Below are 27,342 nucleotides of genomic sequence, written 5' to 3'. Positions count from 1 at the left end.
ATGCAAGAAGGTTTGAGTGAGAATAACAACATCTTCCTGCAACTGTGCAGGGTCTTAGTGAGACCAAACCTGAAATATTGTGAGCAGTTTTAATCTCCTTACTAAAGGAAAAAATAGCTGAAAATGTGTTGCTGGAAAAGCGCAGCAGGTCAGGCAGCATCCAAGGAGCAGGAGAATCGACGTTTCGGGCATGAGCCGAAGAAGGGCTCATGCCCGAAACGTCGATTCTCCTGCTCCTTGGATGCTGCCTGACCTGCTGCGCTTTTCCAGCAACACATTTTCAGCTCTGATCTCCAGCATTTGCCGTCCTCACTTTCTCCTAAAGGAAAAATAAACTTACCATAAATGGATTACAGTAAAGTTTAACCAGATGGCAGGTTTGTCCTGTGAGGAGAAGTTGGGTTAATTGAGTCTTTATTCACCAGAATCTTAGAAGAATGTGACGGGATCTCATTGGAGACATAAAATTCTGATGAGGCTGAACAGACTAGATGCATAGGATATTTCCCCTGGACAGGGAGGTCATAGTCTCAGGATATATGGCAGACTAACTAAGACTGAAATAAGGAGAAATTTATTTACTCGGAGAGTGATGATGTGTAGAAATCTCTGCCAAGGAAGACCATGGAGGCCAAGTCACCAACTATGTTTAAGAAAGTAAAATATTTCTGAAGACTGAAGCTACTAAGGAATGTGGGGAGGGAGGGGGCAAATAGAGGATAAGCCATTCTCATTAATCTTTTCTGCACCCTGTCTAATGCGCTCATATCTTTTCTAAAGTATTATGCCCAGAAATAAATGCAAAGCCTAAGTCAAAGCGGAACCAATATTTGATACAGGTTTAGAACACCTGCTTTGATGATGCTGCAAAGATGACATAAAAACAAAAAATTCAGCCTGACTAGCAGCACTACTGTGGAGAGAAACAGCTAACATATGCATCTAATTTGACTCTTCTTTAGAATTGAGTTTCACACTCTTCATCTGCTATTTGTGCTTGGCCACTATCTGAGCCTGATGAAGGGCTTATACCTGAAACATCAATTCTCCTGCTCCTCGGATGTTGCCTGACCTGCTGTGCTTTTCCAGCACCACACTCTCGACATTATCTGAGCCTGTCAGAGTTCCTCAAAGTAGTTGGAACTTTGACCATACTTCTTGAGTTTCTTTACCTCAAATTTTCGTGATGATTACATCTTGTGCTTCTAGTTTATCTTCTGATTTTTCTTGTCAGTCTTCTGGTTTCCTGGTTAAGAAATGAAATATATCCTTGCAGGTGTTGGTTATGATGGATTTCAGAGCAGATTAGATACTGAGGGCATTTTGTTGATCCTGCTTATTAAGCATCGCTAGGTTGCTCATAATGCACTGTCTGAGTAGTGTTTGTGATTTTTGAGAAGATTTGTCACTCAGGTTGTAAGTTTGCTTGCTGAGCTGGTAGGTTTGTTCTCAGACGTTTTGTCACCATGCTAGGTAACATTATCAGTGATTCTGGATTAGTGGTGCTGGAAGAGCACAGCAGTTCAGGCAGCATTCAAGGAGCAGCGAAATCGACGTTTCGGGCAAAAGCCCTTCATCAGGAATGTCTGAAAACATCATCAGTGAGCCTCCACTGAAGCTCTGGGGTTCTGTCTCGTGTTCTATTTTTGTGTTTTGGCCTGTTCAGGTGGGTGATATCATTTCTGGGTTTTTTTCCAGAGGTTGGTAAATAGGGTCCAACTCGATGTGTTTATTGACGGAGTTCTGGTTTGAATGCCAGGGCTGTAGGAATTCCTGTGCGTGTCTTTGTTTTACCTGTCCTAGAATGGATATGTTGTCCCAGTCGAAGTGGTGTTCCTCCTTCGTCTGTATGTAAGGACACTAGTGTTAGTGGGTCATGTCTTATACAGCAGGACACTATTTAAATGGGCCACAAAACACTGCAGCAACCAGGAACCATGAGCGGCGGAAGAAAAATACCTATACAACGTTTTCAAGAACAATGCGTACATGATAAACACAGTCCACTGATTCTTAAACAACAAACCCAAACAAGAGACACAACACACCAGAGACTCTAGCCATACTACCATACATCAAAGACTACTCTGACCCCTTGGCATCATGGTAGCCCACAAACCTACCAAAACACTTAAACAGCAACTAATGAACATAAAGGCACCTACATCAACAACTAGCAAAATGAATGTCCTATAGGAAATACTGCAACAAACACTACATGAGACAGACAGGCAGGAAGCTAGGCACCAGGATACATGAGCACTGAAAGAAATGACCAACTATCACTAGCATCCTTACATACAAACGAAGAAAGACACCACTTCAACTGGGACAACACATCCATCCCAGGACAGGCTACACAGAGACATGCATTCCTAGAGGCCTGGCTTTCAAACCGGAACTTTATCAATAAACACATCAATTTGGACCCCATTTACCAACCTCTTAGAAAAAGAACAGGAAATGATATCACCCACCTTAAGAGACCAAGACACATAAATAGATAGCGGGACAGAACACCAGCGCTTCTCCAGAGGCTCACTGATGATGGTACTTAACATGGTGATGAAATGTCTGAAAACAAACCCACCAGCTCAGTAAGCAAACTTACAACCTGAGTAGTGTATTCTCCTCAGAATCCTCGAGTCCATTGACATTGAATTTTTTTGCATATGCTGCCTTTTTAGGCTTGATGGAGACAGTAGACTGGATTAGGTAATAATCAGTTCAGTGATAGGATTAGGGTTAGTTTCAGTACCTCTCATAGTGTGGATGATGTGAACACCCTTGTGGTCCCTCACTAGAATGATGATTTTGATATGAAGTATTTGTTATGACCAGAAAGAACATCCTACTGGTGTTTACCTTCACTATTCCTTCCTTTCCAATTATGCATTTCCATTTTACTTAAACACCCCCCCACCATCCATTAGCTGTGTTGTGTTTGATTAGATTAGACTACCTACAGTGTGGAAACAGGCCCTTTGGCCCAACCAGTCCACATCGACCCTCCGAAGAGCAACACCCTCTGGCTAATTAACTAACACTATGGGCAATTTAGCAGGCCAATTCACCTAACCTGCACATCTTTGGACTGTGGGAGGAAATCGGAGCATCCGGAGAAAACCGACACAGACACAGGGAGAACGTGCAAACTCCACACAGACAGGCTGGAATCGAACCTGGGACCCTGGTGCTGTGAGGTAGCAGTGCTAACCACTGAGCCACCATGCTGCCCTTGTAATTGTTGAGTTTGATCTCAGTGCATGGTAAAATAAGACTCCATTCAAATAAAAACTCCATTATTTTGTTTTCACTTGCAAAATGACAACTTCATATTTTCCCATCTATACTCTATTTGCCAACTTTTTAGTCCACTTAACCTATCAATATATTTCTGTAAACTGTTTGTATCCTTCTCACAATTTGTCTTTACACGTATTTTTGCGTCATCTCCAAATCTGGCTACAGTAAATTTGCTTCCTTCTTCCAAGTTATTAATACATTTTGGTTAAATCAGATGACAATATATTAAATTAAATTGAGCCTTGTTTCAAGAAATTGTTATTGGAAACAAGTGTTTGCTAATTTAAATTTAATTTTCCTGTAGGTGAAAGACTTACTGTCAGACCCAAGGGTGTATTGGAGCAGTCATCAGATATATGGTTAATGGATATCTCAAGTTCAGATGTGAAAAATAATCCTGGTCTGCAGATAATAATAAATGTTTATGGGAAAGGCGGTCAGAGGATGTTCACAGTTGGAATTGCAGATGAGCTGACACAAGTAAAGGTGAAATATGTATTTTGCACTCTTGGGTTCTGTTCTGTGTTAACCTCCTGAAGCTCTTGATTCATAACTGGAATAACTATCCACAGTCACATGTAAGTCACTCAGCAACAACTAGTTGACATATATGTCTGAACCTCAGGAGTGAGGTCTGGCAGGCTAAACAGCTCTAAGAGGTACATGTATCTGTGCAACAGTCAATGTCTGCATGCAAGCATGGAATACACTATAAAACAAGCAAGATTAAGGGTTTGGGTTCACCCTCTCACTCATTCAGAGACACCACATCAAATTTAGAACCCTTACCACCATCTAAATTGTGGTCAGCTCATTCACCCTGGGCCTGACATCAAACCTGGGATGATTCTGGTCTCTGAGGCTGAGGACAAATGTTAACCCTGCCAAACCAAAGGGAAAGCTCAGTGGCTCTAACTCTAAGGTATTTACGTGTTTCTATTACTTGCTGGTTTTTCACAGAGACATTTTTTAAAGATTTGAATTAATTCCTCTTTTATGTTGTAGGCTGAATTGGGAGGTGTGGGATTAGTTTACAAGCTTCGTGTTACTCCCAAAGCCAATGGCCGGAAGCAGCTGTGGAAATTAGATTCCATCAATCTGAAGCGTACTGCCACGAAAGAGGAGCTATGGTTTACATTTAATTGGTGGGTTAAACCTAATGTCATTCAAGGCAAGGAACTGCCCGCACTTAATCCTTTGGAAGATCCACTTCCTGGTAAGCAAATATCAATCTAATTTTGTGTTTTTTTTATTAACAATCTATAATTTAATAATTTTTCGTAATTTGTCACCTATTAACAGCAGTATTTCACACACAAACATAGTTAATTTTTAGTCACTATTTCCTGCACATCCTGTACAGTGAAGAAAATTACAACGATTAGCCAACTGTAAGTTGTACCTTTTCTTGCTAGCAGTTGAGCTAATTGCCTGTCACAAGTACTGACTCTTAGATCACAGAGAACTGGGTCTTTCTTTATTTAGGTTTCAGATATGTGTAATGTAATGACCAAAATAATGTCAGTTTTTCCCTCCAATGTGATGATTTGCAAGGAAAACAGTTTCAGTTTCACTTCTCCGTGCATATTTTGGAGTCCTAAATCCATTTTATGCCGATATGTATAATATATATTATCAACGCTGTCTTTCTTGCCAAAACACGTCCTGCTTTTGTTTGGACCTCATTATGAAATCAATCAAATCTACATTCTTACGGTCATTTCACCTTTGGATCACAAACATCACAACCCTTTTGAGATATGAACTGAAAATACTGGAAGTACGCAGCAGAGCATGAAACATCTGGAGAGAGAAAAGTACAATTAAAATTGCAGGGTGATGACCTTTTGTCAGAACTGAGATGTTAGAGATGTGACAGTTTTTAACAAAGCACAAGTGCAGACAAAGGGACGAGTGGACAGTGAATAAGATTATTCCAGAGTGCAATGGGATGTTGATCAGGCGGAGCAATGGGCTGAGAAGTGGCATATAAAGTTTATTTCAGCTAACTTAGAGGTGTTGCATTTTGGTAAGGCAAACCAGGGCAGGACTTATACAATGTCATTTTAATGTAGTTGGAAAAATCGCAGCAGGCCAGACAGCATCGGAAGAGCAGGAAAGTTGACGTTTTGGGTCAGGACCCTTCTTCATCAGGACAGGGGAGGGGGAAGGGAACTCAAATAAATAGCTTGGGGGGCATGGGCCTGGGAAAATGGTAGGTTGGATGGTGATAGGTGGAGACACGTAGCAGTCTCCACGTGTGATTGGTCAGTGGGAAGGGGAAGTGGTTAGGTAACAAGGAAGGTGGATAGGGATGTCAGGTCAGGGATGTGGGGAGGAAAGGGAGGGCTGGACATTGGATGAGGCTGGGTGTGGGGAGGTTTTGAAGCGGGTGAACTCTATGTTGAGGCTGTTGGGCTATAAACTCCTAAGGTAGAATATGAGGTGTTGTTCCTATATGGCCTCATTTTGACAGTGGAGAAAGTCCAGAATGGACATGTTGCCAAGGGAGTGGAAGGGGGTGTTGAAATGGCTGGTGTTGATTGAGCACACAGAGTGCAGATGCTCTGCGAACTGATCCTCGAGTTCCGTCACCGCGCCTAACCCCGCCCCCACGCCGCGTTCCGTCACCGCGCCTAACTCCGCCCCCCGGCCGAGTTCCGTCACCGCGACTAACCCCGCCCCCCCGCCGGTCTCTATCACCATGTCCAACTCCGCCCCCAAGCCGACCTCTGTCCCCGCCCCCAGGCCTAACCCCGCCCCCACATCCAGCTCCAGCCCCACACCAGGTCCTAGCTCCCAGCCCTGCCGTGTGTTCACCATCCCTCCAGACTTGCCCCTCTCTGAGGATGAAAGATCAGTCCTCAGCAGAGGTCTCACCTTCGTTCCCACACGTTCTCGGGTCAATGAATTCAATACACGGAGTGACACCGAACAATTCTTCCGCCGCCTTCGCCTCCGTGCCTTCTTCTTCAATCAAGACTCTCGCCCACCCTCTGACGACCCCTTCTCCCACCTCCAACACACCCCGTCCACCTGGACACCCCGTGCTGGCCTCCTACCTGCCCTCGACCTCTTCATAGCAAACTGCCGCCGCGATATTAACCGCTACCTGAACTCCCACACTCCCCCCACCCACTCCAACCTCTCACCCTCGGAACGCGCAGCCCTCCACTCCCTCCGTTCCAACCCCAACCTCACCATCAAACCAGCTGACAAGGGAGGCGCAGTAGTAGTTTGGCGCACTGACCTTTACACCGCTGAGGCCAAACGCCAGCTCGCAGATACCTCCTCCTACCGTCCCCTTGACCATGACCCCACCCCCCACCACCAAACCATCATCTCCCAGACCGTCCATAACCTCATCACCTCAGGGGACCTCCCATCCACCGCCTCCAACCTCATAGTCCCACAACCCCGAACCGCCCGTTTCTACCTCCTGCCCAAAATCCACAAACCTGACTGCCCCGGACGACCCATCGTCTCAGCCTGCTCCTGCCCAACCGAACTCATCTCGGCATACCTCGACACGGTCCTGTCCCCATTAGTCCAAGAACTCCCCACCTACGTTCGTGACACCACCCACGCCCTCCACCTCCTCCAGGATTTCCGCTTCCCCGGTCCCCAACGCCTCATCTTCACCATGGACATCCAGTCCCTGTACACCTCCATCCCCCATCACGAAGGACTCAAAGCACTCCGCTTCTTCCTTTCCCGCCGTACCACCCAGTACCCTTCCACCGACACCCTCCTTCGACTGACCGAACTGGTCCTCACCCTGAACAACTTTTCTTTCCAATCCTCCCACTTTCTCCAAACAAAAGGAGTAGCCATGGGCACCCGCATGGGCCCCAGCTATGCCTGCCTCTTCGTAGGGTATGTGGAACAATCCATCTTCCGCAACTACACTGGCCCCACCCCCCATCTTTTTCTTCGCTACATTGATGACTGTATCGGCGCTACCTCGTGCTCCCACGAGGAGGTTGAACAGTTTATCCACTACACCAACACCTTCCACCCCGACCTCAAATTCACCTGGACAGTCTCGGACTCCTCCCTCCCCTTCCTAGACCTTTCTGTTTCTATCTCAGGCGACCGAATCAACACGGACATCTACTACAAACCTACCGACTCCCACAGCTACCTGGACTACACCTCCTCCCATCCTGCCCCCTGTAAAAACGCCATCCCATTCTCCCAATTCCTTCGTCTCCGCCGCATCTGCTCCCAGGAGGACCAGTTCAAAATACGTACAACACAGATGGCCTCCTTCTTCAAGGACCGCAATTTCCCCCCCGACGTGGTCGACGGTGCCCTCCACCGCATCTCCTCCACTTCCCGCTCCTCCGCCCTTGAGCCCCGCCCCTCCAACCGCCACCAGGACAGAACCCCACTGGTCCTCACCTACCACCCCACCAATCTCCATGTACAGCGCATCATCCGCCGTCACTTCCGCCACCTCCAAACAGACCCCAGCACCAAGGATATATTTCCCTCCCCTCCCCTATCAGCTTTCCGTAGAGACCACTCCCTCCGCGACTCCCTTGTCAGATCCACACCCCCCACCGACCCAACCACCACTCCCGGCACCTTCCCTTGCAACCGCAGGAGGTGCAACACTTGCGCCCACACCTCCCCCCTCACTTCTCTCCAAGGCCCCAAGGGAAACTTCCATATCCGCCACAGATTCACCTGCACCTCCACCCACATCATCTACTGCATCCGCTGCAGCCGGTGTGGCCTCCTCTATATTGGGGAGACAGGCCGCCTACTTGCGGAGCGATTCAGGGAGCACCTCTGGGCCACCCGGACGAACCAACCCAACCAACCTGTGGCACAGCATTTCAACTCCCCCTCCCACTCCACCGAGGATATGCAGGTCATTGGACTCATCCACCGCCAAACCACAACAACCCGACGGTCGGAGGAGGAGCGTCTTATCTTCCGACTGGGAACCCTCCAACCGCAGGGGATGAACTTGGACTTCACCAGTTTCTTCATCCCCCCTCCCCCCACCTTGTCTCAGCCGGATCCTTCCAGCCCGGCACCGCCTTCCTGACCTGCAGTCTTCTTCTTGACCTCTCCGCCTCCACCCTACTCCGACCTATCACCCTCACCTTGACCTCTTTCCACCTATCGCATTTCCAACTCCCCTCCTCCAGGTCCCTCCTCCCTACCTTTTATCTTCTCCTGCTGAACACTCTCTGCTCATTCCTGAAGAAGGGCCTGTGCCCGAAACGTCGAATCTCCTGTTCCCTGGATGCTGCCTGACCTGCTGTGCTGTTCCAGCAATAAAGTTTCAACTTTGATCCTCGAGACTGCACTTGGCCACTCTGATGTAGAGGATACTACTTCGGGAGCAACGGATGCAATAGACCTGGTTAGAAAAAGAGCAGTTGAATCTTTGCCAGAATTGGAATGATTGTTTGAGGCCTCAGATGGAGGTGAGAGGGGTAGTGTAGGGCAAGTGTAACACTTCCTATGGTTGCAGGGAAAGATGTGAGCAGTGTGACACTGACTAGGGAATCATGGAGTGAATGGTCCCTACAGAAAGCAGATAGGAGTAAGGAAAGAAATATGTAGGTGGTGAAAATGGCAGAGGATGGTGCGTTGGATTTGGAGATTGGTGAGGTTATGTGTGAGGACCAGGAGGACTCTATCCTTATTGTTGTTTTGTGGGAGGAGGTTTGAGTGCAGAGGTCAGAGAAGTGGAGTAATACATTTGAGGGCATTATTCATCATGGGAGAGTGGAAAGTTTGATCCTTGAAGTTAGCAGGACATCTGGCTTTTTCTGGAATAGAATCTCTCATTCTGGGAGCAGATGCGGTGGAGGCAGAGAAATTGGGAGTATGGGGTCGCATTTTTCCAAGAGTCATAGAGATGTACAGCATGGAAACAGACCATGGTCAATTTGTTCATGCTGATCAAATATCCTAACCTAATCTAGGCCCACTTGCGAGCACTTGGCCCATATCCCTCTCAACCCTTCCTATTCATATACCATCCAGATGTCTTTTAAATGCTGTAATTGTACCACTTCTTTCACCACTTCTTCTGGCAGCTCTTTCCATATAGACACCACTCTCTGTGAAAACATTGCCTTAGGTCCCTTTTATATCTTTCCCCTCTCACCCTAAACCTATGCCTTCAAGTGCTGGACTCCCCCACCTCAGGGAAAAAACCTTGTCAATTTATCCTATCCATTTCCCTCATGATTTTATAAATCTCTATAAGGTCACCCCTTAGCCTCTGACACTCAAGGGAAAACAGACCCAGTCTATTCAGCCTCTCCCTATAGCTCAAACCCTATAACTCTGGCAGCATCCTTGTAAATCTTTTCTGAACCCTTTCAAGTTTCACGACATCTTTCCGATAGGAAGCAGACCAGAATCGCATGCAATATTCCAAAAGTGGCCTAACCAATGTACTGTACTGCCGCAACATGACCTCCCAACTCCTGAAATCAATGCTCTGACCAATAAAGGAAAGCATACCAAATGCCTTCTTCACTATCCCTCCTACCTGCAACTCTACTTGCAAGGAACCATGAACCTGCACTCCAAGGTCTCTTTTTCAACAACACTCCCCAGGACCTTATCATTAAGTGTATAAGTCCTGCTCTGATTTGCTTTTTAAAAATGCAACATCTCTCATTTATCTAAATTAAACTCCATCTGCCACTCTGCAACCCATTGGCCCATCTGATCAAGATCCCATTGTACTCTGAGGTAACCTTCTTTGCTGTCCTCTCCTGCTCCAATTTTAGTGTCAAGTGCAAGCTTACTAACTATACCTCCTATGTTCACATTCAAATCTATTATATAAATGATGAAAAGTAGTGGTCCTTGTGGCAGTCCACTGGTCACAGGCCTCCAGTCTGAAAAGTAACTTTCCATCACCACCTTTGAGCCAGTTCTGTATCTAATTGACTAGTTCACCCTGTATTCCATGAGATCTAACCTTGTCAACCAGACCCCCAGGAAGAACCTTATTGAACATCTGGCTGAAGTCCATATAGATCACATCTAACGCTCTGCCCTCATCAATCCTCTTTGTTACTGCTTCAAAAATTCATTCAAGTTTGTGAGACATGAGTTCCCATGTACAAAGCCATGCTGATTACCCCGATCAGTCCTTCCCTTTCCAAATGCATGTAAATCCTGTCCCTCAGGATTCTCTCCAATAACCTGCCTACCACCGATGTCAGGCTCAACGGTCTAGAGTTCGCTGGCTTGTCCTTACCACTTTTCTTAAATAGTGGCACCACGTTAGCCAACCTCCCGTCTTCCAGCACCTCAACTGTGACTAACGATGATACAAATATCTCAGCAAGGGGCCTAGCAATCACAGCTTCCCACAAGTGATCAGGTCCTGGGGATTTATTTTACATGTTTCAATACATCCAATACTTCCTCCTCTATAATATGGACATTTTTGAAGATGTCACCATCTATTTTCTCACATTTTATATCTTTCATGTCCTTTTCCACAGTAAACACTGATACAAAATACTCATTTAGTATCGCCCCCATCTCCTGCGGCTCCACACATAGGCTGTCTTGCTGATCTTTGAGGGGCCCCATTCTCTCCCTAGTTGACCTTTTGTTCTTAATGTATATTCATATACCCATCCAGATGCCCTGTAAATGCTGTAATTGTACCAGCTTTCACCATTCTCCTTAACCCTATTTCCCAAAGCTATTTCATGTCCCCTTTTCGCCCTCCTGATTTCCTTCTTGAGTTTACTCCTACTGCCTTTATATTCTTCTAACGATTCAGTCAATCTCTCCTGGCTATACCTAACACATACTACCTTCTTTTTCTGAAAGAAACTCTCAACTTCTCTAGTCATCCAGCTTTCCCTACACCTACCAGCCTTTCCTTGCACCTGAACAGAAACATACTGTCTTTACATAGAACATAGAACATTACAGCGCAGAACAGGCCCTTCAGCCCTCGATGTCATACTAATCTGAAGCCCATCCCATCTACACTATTCCATGTACGTCCATTTGCCTGTCCAATGACGATTTAAATGCACTTAAACTTGGCGAATCTACTACCGATACAGGCAAAGCATTCCATACCCTTACTACTCTCTGAGTAAAGAAACTACCTCTGACATCTGTCTAAAACCTATCTCCCCTCACTTTAAAGTTGTGTCCCCTCGTGTTTGCCGTCCCCATACTTGGAAAAAGGCTCTCCCTGTCCACCCTATCTAACCCTCTGATTATCTTGTATGTCTCTATTAAGTCACCTCTGAACCTCCTTCTCTCTAACAAGAACAGCCTCAAGGCCCTCAGCTTTTCCTCGTAAGACATTCCTTCCAAACCAGGCAACATCCTAGTAAATCTCCTCTGCACCCTTTCCAAAGCTTCCACACTCTTCTTATAATGCGGTGACAATAACTGTACACAATACTCCAAGTGTGGCCGTACCAGAGCTTCGTACAGCTGCAGCATAACCTCCTGGTTCCGTAACTCAATCCCTCTATTAATACAGGCCAAAACACTGTATGCCTTCTTAACAACCCTGTCTACCTGGGTGGCAACTTTCAGGAATCTGTGTACATAGACACCGAGATCTCTCTGCTCATCTGCACTCCCAAGAATCTTACCATTAGCCCAGTACTTTGCATTCCGATTACTCCGTCCAAAGTGTATCACCTCACACTTGTCCACATTAAACTCCATTTGCCACCTCTCAGCCCAGCTCTGCATCCTATCTATGTCTCTCTGCAACCTACTACATCCTTTGTCACTATCCACAACTCCACCGACCTTAGTGTCATCCGCAAATTTACTAACCCATCCTTCTAAGCCCTCATCCAGGTCATTTATAAAAAATGACGAACAACAGTGGTCCCAACACTGACCCTTGCGGTACGCCGCTAGTAACTGGACACTAAGATGAACATGTTCCATCAACTACAACTCTCTGTTTTCTTTCAGCAAGCTAATTACTGATCCAAACTGCTTAATCTCCCACAATCCCATTCCTCCGCATTTTGTATAATAACCTACTGTGGGGAACCTTATCAAACGCATTGCTGAAATCCAAATATACCACATCAACCAGTTTACTCTCATCTACCTGTTTGGTCACTTTGTCAAAAAAGTCAATAAGATTCGTTCGGCACGACCTACCCTTCACAAAACCATGCTGACTTTCCCTGATCAGATTATTCTTTTCTAGATGGTTATAACTCCTCTCTCATAACCTTTTCCAACACTTTACCAACAACTGAAGTGAGACTCACTGGTCTGTAATTACCAGGGTTGTCTCTACTACCTTTTTTGAACAAGGGAACCACATTAGCTATCCTCCAGTCCTCAGGCACTATTCCTGTAGACAATGATGATTTGAAGATCAATGCCAAAGGCTCGGCAATCTCTTCCCTTGCTTCCCAGAGGATCCTAGGATAGATCCCATCCGGCCCAGGGGACTTGTCTATTTTCACACGCTGCAGTATTTCTAATACCTCTTCCTTGTGAACCTCAATCTTTTCTAGTCTAGATGCAAGCATCTCTGTATCTTCCTCGCCAACATTTTCATTTTCTATAGTGAACACTGTTGAAAAATATTTATTTAGTGCTTCCCCTATCTCCTCTGACTCCACACACAACTTCCCACTATTATTCGTGATTGGCCCGAATTTAACTCTCGTCATTCTTTTATTCCTGACATACCTATAGAAAGCCTTCGGGTTAACCCTGATCCAGTCTGCCAACAACTTTACATGTCTCCTCCTGGCTCTTCTGAGCTCTCTTTTTAGGTCTTTCCTGACTTCCTTGTAACCCTCAAGCGCCCTAACTGAGTTTTCACATTTTGTCCTAACAGAAGCCTTCTTCTTCTTCTTGACCAGGAATTCCATTTCCTTAGTAAACCACGGCTCACGCGTTCTATATCTTCCTCCCTGCCTGACAGGTACAGACTTATCTAGGACACACAGGAGCTTTTCCTTGAATAAGCTCCACATTTTTAATGTGCTCATCCCCTGCAGTTTCCTTCCCCATTCTACGCTTCCTAAATCTTTCCTAATTGCATCGTAATTTCCCTTCCCCCAGCTGTAACTCTTGCTCGGCGGAGTACACCTATCCCTTTCCATCACTAAAGTAAACCTGACAGAATTGTGATCGCTGTCTCCAAAGTGCTCACCTACTTCCAAATCTAACACCTGGCCAGGCTTGTTACCCAGTACTAAATCTTAAGTGGCTTCGCCCCTTGTAGGCCTGTCTACATACTGTTGTGGAAACCCTTCTGCACACACTGGACAAAAACTAACCCATCTATAGTACTCGTACTGTACTGATCCCAGTCAATATTTAGCTAGTTGAAGTCCCCCATGACAACTACCCTGCCTCTCTCACTGATGATCAAGAATCATCTTTGCTATCCTTTCTTCTACATCTCTGGGACTATTTGGAGACCTATAGAAAACTCCCAGCATGGTGACTTCTCCTTTCTTGTTTCTAACCTCAGCCCATTCTACCTCAGTTAACGAATCCCCAAACATCCTTTCTACAACTGTAATATTGTCCCTGATCAACAATGCCACACCTCCCCCTCTTTTACCATCTTCTCTGTTTGTACTGAAACATCTGAATCCCGGAACCTGCAACAGCCATTCTTGCCCCTGCTTTATCCATGTCTCTGTAATGGCCACAACATCGAAGTCACAGGTACCAACCCACTCTGTCAGTTTACCCACTTTATTTCGGATGCTTCTCGTGTTGAAGTCCACACACTTCAAACCAGGTTCTCGCTTGCCAGTGTCAGACACTTGATTTGGGAACTCCCTACTCTCATCCTATTCTGTACCTGTCCTACAATTTTGGTTCCCATCCCCCTGCTGTATTAGTTTAAATCCACCTTAATAGCTTTCGCGAATTTCCCACCCAGGATATTGGTGCCCCTCTGGTTTAGATAAAGACCATCCTGCTTGTAGAGGTCCCACCTACCCCAATTATCCAAAAACCCAAAACCCTTTGGACTCTCATTATCTCATTTTTGAAGATTTCCCATTTTCCCGACGTTCCTTTACCTGTGAACATCTGCCCCCAATCAGCTTTTCTTGCCAAAGGGACAATCAACATTTGCCTTCTTCCAATTTAGAACTTCAGTTTTTAGATCTGCGCTATCCTTTTCCATCCTACTATTTTAAAACTAATAGAATTATGGTCGCTGGCCCCAAAGTGCTCCCCCACTGACACCTCAGTCACCTGCCCTGCCTTATTTTCCAAGAGAAGGTCAAGTTTTGCACCTTCTGTAGTAGGTACAACCGCCTACTGAATCAAAAAAAAAGTTCTTGTTCACACTGAACAAATTCCTCTCCATCTAAACACTTAACACTATGGCAGTCTCAATCTATGTTTGGAAAGTTAAAATCCCCTAACATGACCACCCTATTATTCTTACAGATAGATGAAATCTCCTCACAAATTTGTTTTTCAATTTCTGACTGACTGTTAGGGCGTCTGTAATATAATCCCAATAAGGTGATCATCACTTTTTTTACTTCTCAGTTCCACCCAAATAACGTTCCTGGATGTATTCCCAGCGATATCCTCCCTAAGCGGCACAGTGGTTCAGTGGTTAACACTGCTGCTTCACTGCATCAGGGTCCCAGGTTCGATTCTAGCCTCGGGCAACTGTCTGTGTGGAGTTTGCACAATCTCCCCGTGTCTGTGTGGATTTTCTCCGGGTGCTCCGATTTCGCCCCACAGTCCAAAGATGTGCAGGTCAGGTGAATTGGCCATGCTAAATTACCCATAGTGTTAGGTGCATTAGTCAGAGAGTTATGGGTCTGGGTGGGTTACTCTTCAGAGGGTCGGTGGGTCTGTTTCCACACTGCAGGGAAATTAATCTAAGTAGTAATGCTATCCCTTATCAAAAACACCACTCCCCCTCCTCTCTTGACCCCCCTTTCTATCCATCCTATAGCATTTGTATACTGGAATATTAAACTGCCAGGCCTGACGATCCCTGAGCCACGTTTCTGTAATTACTATGATATCCCAGTCCCATATTCCTAACCATTCCCTGGGTTCATCTGTCATCTCTGTTAGGCCACTTGTTCTGAAGAAAATGCAGTTTAATTTATCAGTCCTACCTTGTGCTCTGTTTTGTTCCTTCCAGCCCTGACTGTTTGACTCACTCCTTTTCCCAACTGTACCAGTCTCAGATTGATCTCTTTCCTCAGTAATGCACCCCCTCCCCAACTAGTTTAAATCCTCCAAAGCAGCTCTAACACATCCCCCTGCCAGTATATTAGTCCCCTTCCAATTTAGGTTCAATTTGTCCTCTTGTATCGGTCACTTCTATCCCAGAAGAGATTCCAATGATGATCCAAAAATGTGAACTTATGTCCCTTGCACCAGATCCTCAGCCACGCATTCATCTGCTCTATCCTCCTATTCCTACCCTCACTAGCTCATAGCAGCAGGAATAATCTGGATATTACAACCCTCGAGGACCTCCTTTTTAAATTCCTGTCTAACTTTCTATATTGTTCCTTCAGAATCTCATCCTTTCCCTTTCATTGGTTCCAATATGTACAATAACCTCCTGCTGGGCCCTCTTGCTCTTGAGAGCACTCTGCACCCTCTCTGAGATATCCTTGATCCCAGCACCAGGGAGGCAACACACCATTCTGATTTTTCACTAATGGCCGCAGAAATATCTGTCTGTGTCTCTGACTAGAGAGTCCCTCATCACAGTCGATCACTTGGAGACCAGTGTACCCCTCATTACATTAGAGCCAGTCTCCATACCAGAAACTTGGCTGTTCATGCTACATTCCCCTGAAAGTCCATTGCCCCCTACATTTTCCAAAATAGCATATTTGTTTGAAATGGGGATAGCCACAGAAGACTCTTGCACGACCTGCCTACCCCTCCTACCTTTCCTGGAGTTAACCTATCTACCTGACTGTATCTGCAACTTTTCTCCCTTCCTGTAACAGCTATCCATCACACCCCTTAGCTCTTGTAAATTCCTCATTGTCTCTAACTGTCACGCCAACCAATCCATGCGACAGATAGGATTAACAACCAAAGACATTTCCTGCAGACATATCATCAGTAACATGGAAACTCTCCCTAGACTTCTACATCCAACAGGAAGAGTATATGACTCTACTAAAGGCCATCTTTGCTTCTTCACAATCTACAGACCCAGAAAATAACATTGTTTGCTGTAAAAAGCAGTACTCCTTGTTAACTTAGTACTTATAGTTTATATTATTAAAATTTAATCAAGAGACAGATCTCAATAAAACATATAACCAAGAAAGAACCCATGCTACTCATTACTGTAGACTTACAGCAAGGTTACACATTAAAACTATGGACTTATCTGTTCCTGTGCTGTGAGCTCTCCCACACAAGTTCTTGCAAGATCAGTTCTGAATTTCACTATTTGTTAATTTTTCCTAGACACACTCCAACATCCAGAGATACATGAACTCAAACAGCAAAGGCAATAACTGTGCTGATTCACAGCTGTGTCAGTTAACAATGCAGTTTTCTTTCTCTCTCTCACTCACTGACCATGTGGTTGCTGCCTTTTGTCTGTCTTCCACCTTTTAAAAGTGTCATTGTTTTGATCTTTTTTCTCCAATCGTCCCTAAACAATGCAACAGCATATATAACAGTAATTACTGCTCCTGAAATTCGAGGAAATCACCTCCAACACCAAATATACCTCAAAAAAGTAGTAGCTTTTACAGCCACAACTTTTTCCCATCCTCCATCTTGAATTACCCAAACTCCCCCACACCATGCCACTGAGAATGTCCATTACTCTGTGTTTATCAACCCCATGTTATGCCGCTGACAGTGTCCCACTTTGAGTTTATCCACCCATGCTTTGCCATTGAGAGTAGCCCACATTGTGCCACTGAGAGTGTCCCGCTAGTCAAGGTAGCTGTTGGAGTTGATGGGACTGAAATGGATATCAGTGTTAAGTCAGTTACCAGAAATGGAGACGGAGAGGTCAGGAAGGCAAGGGAGGTGTCCAGGTGAATTTGATTTTGGGGTGGAAGGTGTTGATAAAGATGAACTGTTTGAGCTCCTTGTGGGAGCACAAGGCGGCACCGATACAGTCATCAATGTAGCGGAGGAAAAGGTGGGGAATGGTGCCAGTATAGCTGCGGAAGACGAACGGTTCCACATATTGTATGAAGAGGCAGGCATAGCTCGGACCCACGTTGGTGCCCATAGCCACCCCTTTGGTTTGTAGGAAGTGGGAGGAGTCAATGAAAAATTGTTGAGGGTGAGGACCAGTTCTGCCAAGCGAATGTGAGTGGAGGGCGACTGATTGGGCCTGCGGAAGAGGAAGAAGTGGAGGGCTTTTCGGCCCAGATATAGAGAGCATGGGCCAAGTGTGGAGCTAGGAGTGAGGACAGAGACTGCTTCTGGAGTGGGTGTGTGTACAGAAGTGGTCATGTGAACAGAAGTGATGTGGTCGGTAGCATCAGCAGAAGTGACGTGGTCAGAGGCGTCAGCAAAAATGAAGCTGGTAGCAGCATCAGTGGAAGCAGCTGGAACAACCCCATGGTTAACAGTGCCTGGCAGATTCAGGAGGAAATCGTGGGTAGGGGGTAGGGTCTAGAGTGGTTGAGGAGGTCCGTGTCTGCAAGTAAGTACGAAAAGATCTCAGGGGGTTTCTCTTCCACTGCAACTCCCAGTTATCTCCTCCAAACCGAAGTTGTTTAACCAATCCTGCTTCTACAGCCATGTCTCCTTCCTCAGTACCTGCCTATGCAATCAACTTATCCCCCTTGGATTCCAGTCAGCATACAGACCATCTGAATTCAGATCAAACCATGATAACCGTTATCTATAGTACCTCTGGAGTCTTCAGAAACAATTCTTCCTGTGGGTCCACAGCTCCACATTCGTAGTATATGCCGACATCTCCTCACTACTAATCTTACTAGTCAGCCCTACCCCAGCTCAGTGCATCTCTCTCCCAGACCTGCAAATGACTTCTGCTGTTTTTCATTCTTAGAAGGATCCACACCCTCAACAAATGCTTTTTCTCCACCTTATTGTACATCAGAGGTCATAAGTAAGCCAAACTATCTTGTACTTACCTCCAGACATAGAGCTCCTCAGCCACTCTAGACCCTGATCTTATCCTCAACCACCTCCTGAATCTGCTAAGCACTATTAATTTCACTGTTGCTCCAGCTGCTTCCACTGACGACATCATTTCTCTGATGTCCACAATCACGTGATGATTGCAGATGCCGCCAACTGTATCGCTACTTCCGCTTTTGTCCTTGTGACCACTCCTGTACACCCATCCATTTCAGAAGCAGTCTCCATACCCTCTCCTAGCTCCAGCTCCACATTTAGCCCGAGGCCCAAGCCTTGTTGGGTATTCCCCATCCACCCAGACCTCCCCCTCACTGAGGATGAATGGTCAGTCCTCAGCAACAGGCTCACAGTCATTCTCCTATGTCCACACGTCAACAAGTTCCACATACGTCTAAATTTCGAACTGATGTTCCATCACCTCCGTGCCTACTTCTTCGAACATGAATCCATATCACTCTCTGAAGACTCTTTCTCCCTCCTCCAACAAGCCCCATCCTCCTGGGCACCATTCCCTGGCCTCCTACCCTCCCTTGACCTCGTCATTTTCACCTGCCATCACAACATCAATTACCTGAAACTTTTCACCCCTATTACCCAGTCCAATCTCTCCCTATCAGAATCGACAGCCTTCTGCTCCCACTGCTCCAACCCCAACCTCACTAGTAAACCTGCTGACAGGAGGTGGGGTGTTAGTACTACATACTTCCTCTACGTCACTGAGGCCAGACACCAACTCTCTGGCACTTCCTCCTATCATCCCCTTGATCATGACCCCACCTCTGATCACCAAGCCATCATGTCCCAAACCATCAACAACCTCATCACCTCAGGAGATCTCCCATCCACAGCCTCCTACCTAATAGATCCCCATCCGTACAATGCCTGTTTCTATCTCTTACCCAAAATCCATAAACCTGACTGTTCCAGTCAACCCCTTAACTCTGCCTGCTCCTGCCTCACTGAACTCATCTCCTCTTATCTCGACTCCTTCCTCTCCCCTTTGGTCCAGGTACTCCCCACCTACATTTGGGATACAATCCACACCCACCTTCTCCAAGACTTTCAATTCCCTGGCCCCCAACACCTCACCTTCACCAGGGACATTCAGTCTCTCTACATCTGTATCCCCCTTGAGTAAGGCTGAAAAGCCCTCTGGTTCTTCCTCTCCTGCAGGCCCAACCATCCTCCTCCACTGGCACTCACATTCACTTGGCAGAACTGTCTTCAGTCGGAATAATTTGGATCTCAAATCGATGTCCTCAACTTACATAGATCAATTACAGAGACATGAATAAAGAGTTTTTTTAAAGTAGCCTCAGAAAATAGACTATTTAATCAGATATTGCATAACACTCAACAAAAATTTAGTCCAGTCAAAAAGGAAGTGTTCCATGGGAATGATGAACCAGTCATGGCTAATAAAGGCAATTAAGGAATGCATCCAGTCAAAAATGAAGGCTTACAAGTAATGAAAATTTGTGGTAGATCACAGAATTAGGAGGTGTTTTTGGCTAGGTCCAAGTTTTTGGTGATTTATGGCCATGGAGCCTAGCAAGGTCTCTAGCATATCTTTAGAGAAATCTCACTTTGTTAATTAACTACCTAGCCTCTGTGACACCCAACACATCTGATTCCAGCCACAATCTCACATGCATCATTCCTGAAGCAACTCGCCATTCAGCCGATATCTGTCAAAAGACTGGCATCCCTTGTGCCCATATCATCTTTAAAAGACCACTGTGCACGTAGACAAGCAATGCTATTCTGAAGCTTGCTTTTAATTCATTCATGAGATGTGAAATGCTTAATCTAGCATTTATCATGCACCCTAATTGACCAGAGGATAGTTAAGAATCAAACACATTACTGTGGACCAGGAGTCACAGTTTTCTTCCCCATAGGACATAGTCATAGAGTCATAGAGATGTACAGCATGGAAACAGACTTTTTGATCCAACCTGCCCATGCCAACCAGATATCCCAACCCAATCTAGTCCCACCTGCCAGCACCCGGCCCATATCTCTCCAAACCCTTCCTATTCATATACCCATCCAAATGCCTCTTAAATGCTGCAATTGTACCAGCCTCCACCACAACCTCTGGCAGCTCATTCCATACATGTACCACCATCTGCGTGAAAAAGTTGCCTCTTAGGTCTCTTTTATATCTTTCCCCTCTTACTCTAAGCCTATGCCCTCTAGTTCTGGACTCACCGACCCCAGGGAAAAGACTTTGTCTATTTATCCTATCCATGCCCCTCATAATTTTGTAAACCTTTATAAGGTCACCCCTCAGCCTCTGACGCTCCAGGGAAAACAGCCCCAGCCTGTTCAGCCTCTCCCTATAGCTCAAATCCTCCAACCCTGGCAATGAGTGAACCAGATGGAATTTTCCTGACAATAAGCAATAGTTTTATGTCATAATCAGACTCTTAATTCCAGATATTTATTGAATTCCAATTCCACCATCTGCCATGGTGGGATTTAAATGCAGGTACCCAAAACGTTACCTAAGCCTTTGGATTAATCAGTCAGTGATAATACCATGAGGCTAAATTTAAACTGCATAGATATTTTGGAGGGGTTGTTGTCATGAGGCCTAGTGAATTCTCTCGCCAAATCTTAACAAACTCAATTCATTATTTATCTACTTAGTCGCTATGGCGTCCACAATAGCACTCAGTCTGGTGCAAGGTTGTCACTGGGTGAGTGCTATCTGCAAGGTACAGGATGTCGAAAGAAATGTCGATGACATTTCCCATAGTACTCGGGTAAGTGCCCACAGTGTCTTAGCTCCCTCATGTTCAGTCTATCTTTGCTACAGTTTCTGCCTTCCAAAAAGACTCATGCTCTAGCACTCACTGGTTTATTTACTGCAATATGTTACCTCATATGCTCTTGCCACAGTCCCCATGCCACACACAGACACAGACGCGCGCGCACACACACACACACTCCTAATTCCCTCAGAAGACCTTTCTGTCAGTTGGGGGGTGTGGGTGCCCAACATTCAGCTGCTCAACCCCTATGAGGACAGAATCCTTTAACTTGCAGGAAAAGACTGAAATTGCACCTGCAGGATTGTCAAGATATTCATGTTCCATCAACTGAGAATGTGTAGGTTAGGTGAATTGGCCATGCTAAAATTGCCCGTAGTGTTAGGTGACGGGGTAAATGTAGGAGAATGTGTCTGGGTGGGTTACGCTTAGGCGGGTCGGTGTGGACTTGTTGGGCCGAAGGACCTGTTTCCACACTGTAAGTAATCTAATCTAATCTAATCTACTACTCTAGAAGAACAAAGAAAATCTACAGCCCAGGAACAAGTCCTTCGGCCCTCCAAGCCTGTGCCAATCCAAATCCACTGTCTAAACCTATCGCCCAATTCCTAAGGATCTGTATCCCTCTGCTCCCCACCTACTCATGCATCTCTCCAGATGCACCTTAAATGAAACTACCATGCCTACCTTTACAATCTCTGCTGGCAACGCGTTTCAGGCATCTACCACCCTCTACATGCCACTGCATCTCTCACAACAACCCTGCTGTTAGTAACATTCATTGCACATTACTTCCAACCACTGGCTGCAATGTCTTCTCTCTTTCTTTTGTGTCTTGCTGGTATCACCAGCATTTCCATAAACTCAACAGAGGAAATACACAGCTCTCCCTGAAGCCACCTATTGAACCTCTGAAGACGAAAGTACCAAGGTCTTGGAGAAAGCATCAGCAATGCTGGCTGTTGCCCCCTCTCCCAACTCAGATAGTCACCTTTGTGGGAGTGGTCATGATAGAGAGTGAGGGATCACAATCTGGTGAGCACCTCATTGTGACTGCTCTATAGCTGGTTGATGAAGAAATGCCCCCAATTTCTGGCGGTTGAACGATTGCCAGAGACTAGACAACTGCACATCCTCAGGCAGGAGAGGTCCCTGTGGTGTTAGGAATTGGGAACATCATACAGCAGAGAGGAGCCTTGGAGGTTAAAGCCAAGGACAGTCAACTTGCCTTTGACAAGACGGCCCTCAGCATGTCCGGTTGTTCAGGCACAATCTCTCTCTCTCTCTCTCTCTCTCTCTCTCTCTCTCTCTCTCCCCCCCCCCCCCAACCAAACTTCCAGAGTTACCTGACCAATCCTCCCTGGCCAATGGGTTTCACTGTTGAGCAATTGCAAAGGTAGAGAGTGTGGTAAGGCATAGTGAGAGGGAGAGAAAAAGAAAACTAGTCAAGGGAATTTTGGTGGCACGACTTGTAAATGATTGAGAACCTTTATTCACCATCATGCCCATAGTTGAGTTTCATGGATAAAGGACTGTGCTGAGAGCCTACTGCGTTATGGGGAAGTAAAAGGAACAAGGTGTGGCATTGGGTCATGCTGATATCTTCTGCTCTCCTCATATAACATTCCTATTGCTTGGTAGCTACTGTCCCCAAAAGTGTAACTGTCAATCAGCTGTCCAGCAGAATCAATAGCAGAATAGTGCAATACACTTAGGAGAATAATGCTTTACAGATCTGTGTCCTATATTGTGCATGGATCCGTGTGCAATATTCTTTCGCTTTTAAAACCCTATCATTAGTGGGGATGTTCCCAATAACTGGAGACTCAACTATGATAAAAGAACAATACATTTTGCCCTTCCATACTAAAGCTGTCTTCACTTAAAGGATCCATATCCCTCTGTTTCCTTCCTATTCATGTATTCGTCCAGGTATTTCTTGAATGCTGCTACCACCACCTAATCTGGCAGTGCATACCAAGGACTCAACAACCTTTGTGTGAGAAACTTGCCTTGCACATTTCTTTTAAACTCCATCCCCCCCTCCCTCTCCCACTAATTGACCTATCCACCCTGGGAAAAGGCTCATACTATTTACTCTATCCATGCCATTCATAACCATATAAGCTCCTTTCAGGTTGCCCCTCAACCTCCTGCGTTCCAGAGAAAACAAACCCAGTCTATCCAACCTTATTTAAAGCTAAAATCCTCCATACCAGGCAACATCCTGATCTACCTTTTCTGTACCCTCTCCACGTCCTTCTGGTAGTGTGGTGATCAGAACTGTAATATTCCAAGTGTGGCCTAATTAGAGTTCCATAAAGCAGAAGAATAACTTGCCTGTCCTTGTACTCAATGATCCTTCCAATGAAGGCAAGCATGCAATAGGCTGTTTTTACTATCTTATCTACCTGTGCTGCCATCTTCAGTGATCTGTCAACCTGCATACCCAGATCCCTCTGCATCTCCATACTGCTAACAGTTATGCCATTCACTGTATAATTTCCACCTGTACTTGACCTTCCAATATGCATCACCTCACATTTGTCCAAATTAGTCCAGAGCCAAGTGTCACAATCTCAGGATATGTGATAGGCTATCTAGGACTGAGCTGCGGAGAAAGTTCTTCATTCAGAGAGTGGTAAGCCTGTGGAATTGTCTGCCACTGTTTCAGACCAATACATTGAATGTTTTTAAAAAGAAGTTTGACATAATTCTTACAGCTAAAAGAATGGAAGGGTATGGGGACAAAATAAGAACAGTATTCCGAGTTGGAAGATCAGTCATGATTATATTGAATAGCAGTGCATGCTTGCAGGGCTGAATAGCCTATTCCTGCATTTATTTTCGATGTTTCTACATTTAGCCTACATCGTTTAGACCTCTAAGTTTTTGCCTGATACTTCAATTGGCAGTAATGTGTTAGAACAGCTGGACTAAACATACTTCAGCTCAGGGCATCAACCCCACTTCAACCCCAGGGCATCAACGTGGATTTCACCATTTTCCTCATTTCCCCTTCCCCCACCTCACCCCAGTTCCAAACTTCCAGCTTAGCACTGTCCCCATGACTTGTCCTACCTGCCAATCTCCCTTCCCACCTATCCACTCCACCCTCCTCTCTGACCTATCACCTCCATCCCCACCCCCATTCACCTATTATACTCTATGCTACTTTCTCCCCACCCCCACCCTCCTCTCATTTATCTCTCCACTCTGCAGGCACTCTGCCTCTATTCCTGATGAAGGGCTTTTGCCCGAAACGTCGATTTTCCTGCTCCTTGAATGCTGCCTGAACTGCTATGCTTTTCCAGCACCACTCTAATCTAGAATCTAGTTTCCAGCATCTGCAGTCATTGTTTTTACAATACTTCAGCTCTGTAAGGATAACAGAATAACAACCATCCAATTGCTTTGTGAAAATGATGAAAATAGCACATCAATCATTGTACATATTATTGTCATTGGAGAGTTTGTATTCAAGAGATGAACTGTTAATTCTTGAATAGTTATATATGCCACACTAGGTTCTAAATGGCTCTTCACTCTGACAATAAATCAATAGGTGCAGATTTAGCAGAAATTTATGAAACATTGCAGAAAAATTTTGAATCTCAATCAGTTTCATACTTCCTTGAAAATGATTTAATTCAAATACTACATGGAATTGAATTTGATTTGATTTATTATTATCATATATACCTAAGTACAATGAAAAATTTTGTTTTGCATGCAATACAGGAAGATCATATCATACAAAGTCCATTAAAATTATAGAACATGTTATATACAATGTTACTGGTGCAAGAGAAAGTGCACAAAGAGTGAGGTCATCATTAAATTTGAAACTTAAAACGTTCATTCAGAGGCTAATGACAGCGGGGAAGAAGCTGTTCTTGAATCAATTGGCCCACATGTTTAAGCTTTCGTATCTTCTGCCCAATGGAAGAGGTTAGAAGAGATTATAACCAGGATGGGAGGGGTCTTTGATTATGTTGGCTGTCTTTCCAAAGGAACTTCCAAATCTCCACACTCCTCACCACATCCCAGATCCAACTCGACACCGCCCTCTTGACCTGACCTACCTGTCCATCTTCCTTCCCATCTATCTATTCCACCCTCCACACCGACCTATCACAATCCCCTCTCACCTGCAACCACCTATCGCCATCTCATCTACATTCCCCCCCTGCTGGGTGGAGGAACATAGTACTGTAATCTGATTTTCCAAAGTGCAGATGGGGTATAGAGCAGTAGGCATCTTTGATGGTTGTGTGGTAGTGATCACATATTTTTGGTCCTTTGGTGGGACAAGAAATATGTTGACGGTATTTTGGTGGCACACTCTTGAGGTTGGCCTGAATGAAATCATCAGATAAAATGCATAAGACCTTGGGGTATTCTCAAGTCCATTTCTAGTAGTGTATATTTCTTCAAGAGAACACTTCACTTCCACATGAGGTGGTATGTAGACTGTTGTCAGGATAGTAGAGGTGAACTCGCATGGCAGGTGATAGGGATGGCTCTTCACTGTTAGGTATTCTTGGTCAGTGGAGCACTAACTCAGGGTCACAATATCTGAGCAATTGAAGGTTTGATAAAGAGACAGACCCCACCACCCCTTGCCTTGCCTGATGATATCGTGTGGTCCACGTGATGGATAGAGAAACCTTCTGGTTGTAAGGCACAGTCAGGTTTAGCAGGAGTGAGCCACATCACTGTAAGACAGAGCACCACAGCAGTCTCTCAGTTCCCTGTGGAAGGTAAGTCTCGCTTTAAGATCAACTAGTTTGACTTCAGTACCTTGGATGTTTGCCAGGAGTATGCTGAGGAGGGAGACATGAAAGCACATTGTTTCCTGGTAAGGTGTCTGCTTCTGGTCGATCCTGGGCATTGGTAATGGAAGTCTGCATTTCTGGGAGATAAGAATATGTTCCCAATGAGGTCCTGGGTATGGGTTGTAGCCACTGGAGCTCCGGGGGTTCTTGGAGACGACTCCATTGGGCCTCCACGTTGTCTGGTCTCCATAAGGCTGGTTGTCATTCCTATGCTAATTTGGCCTCCTTGGCATCAGAGCAAGACTCCTCTCTGGTCTCTGCGGGATCAGGCATCGTTTCTGGTTGGTTGGGCCTTGATTCCAGATTGTCTCAAAGTGATGAACGTCTGGCCTACAGGAAGCCGGGAGATTTGCTCTAGGCTTGCAAGTCCAGCATCCGTAATTAGGCCTGAATGATCAGAGAGTCTTCAGACCTGCAAGTAGATTTAAGTGAACATTATGATTTTTGAGAAGATTTGTAGCTCAGGTTGAGGTTCAGGTTGTACGTTTGCTCACTGAGCTGGTCGGCTTCTTTTCAGACATTTCATCACCACACTAGGTACTATCATCAATGATTTTGGATCAGTGGTGCTGGAAGAGCACAGCAATTCAGGCAGCATCCGAGGACAGGCAAAATCGACGTTTCGGGCAAAAGCCCTTCATCAGGAATAAAGGCAGAGAGACTGAAGCGTGGAGAGATAAGCTACAGGAGGGTGGGGGTGGGGATAGAGTAGCATAGAGTACAATAGGTCAGTGGGGAAGGAGATGAAGGTGATAGGTCAGGGAGGAGAGGGTGGAGTGGATAGGTGGAAAAGGAGCTAGGCAGGTCGGACAAGTCCGGACACGTCAGGGGATCGTGTTGCTGGAGGTTAGAAACTAGGATGAGGTGGGGGAAGGGGAAATGAGGAAACTGTTGAAATCCACATTGATGCCCTGGGGTTGAAGTGTTCCGAGGCGGAAGATGAGGCGTTCTTCTTCCATGCGTCTGGTGGTGAGGGAGCGGCGATGGAGGAGGCCCAGCACCTCCATGTCCTCCGCAGAGTGGGAGGGGGAGTTGAAATGTTGAGCCACGGGGCGATTTGGTTGATTGGTGAGGGTGTCCCGGAGATGTTCCCTAAAGCGCTCTGCTAGGAGGCGCCCAGTCTCCCCAATGTAGAGGAGACCGCATCGGGAGCAACGGATACAATAAATGATATTAGTGGATGTGCAGGTAAAACTTTGATGGATGTGGAAAGCTCCTTTAGGGCCTTGGATGGAGGTGAGGGAGGAGGTGTGGGCACAGGTTTTACAGTTCCTGCGGTGGCAGGGGAAAGTGCCAGGATGGGAGGGTGGGTCGTA

At 45.6% G+C, this 27,342-nt stretch overlaps 1 protein-coding gene across 1 annotated transcript in view; it reads left to right on the top strand.

Annotated features, from left to right (window-relative positions):
- The first annotated feature begins 21,071 nt into the window (after nt 1–21,071).
- Nucleotides 21,072–27,342, top strand: part of LOC122549478 (lipoxygenase homology domain-containing protein 1-like) — a 145,756-nt gene continuing 139,485 nt past the window's right edge. Inside the window, exon 1 of the mRNA XM_087985872.1 lies at nt 21,072–21,182. Coding sequence (XP_087841998.1) covers nt 21,072–21,182 — 111 coding nt within the window. The remainder of the gene's footprint in view (nt 21,183–27,342) is intronic.

The sequence above is a fragment of the Chiloscyllium plagiosum genome, unplaced genomic scaffold (assembly GCF_037043375.1).
Source record: "Chiloscyllium plagiosum isolate Xiang-an unplaced genomic scaffold, Cpla_swu_hap1 HiC_scaffold_4, whole genome shotgun sequence".
Classification (NCBI taxonomy): Eukaryota; Metazoa; Chordata; class Chondrichthyes; order Orectolobiformes; family Hemiscylliidae; genus Chiloscyllium; species Chiloscyllium plagiosum.
The sequence above is the reverse complement of the archived record's forward strand: the minus strand, read 5'-3'. Positions and strand labels throughout refer to the sequence as shown.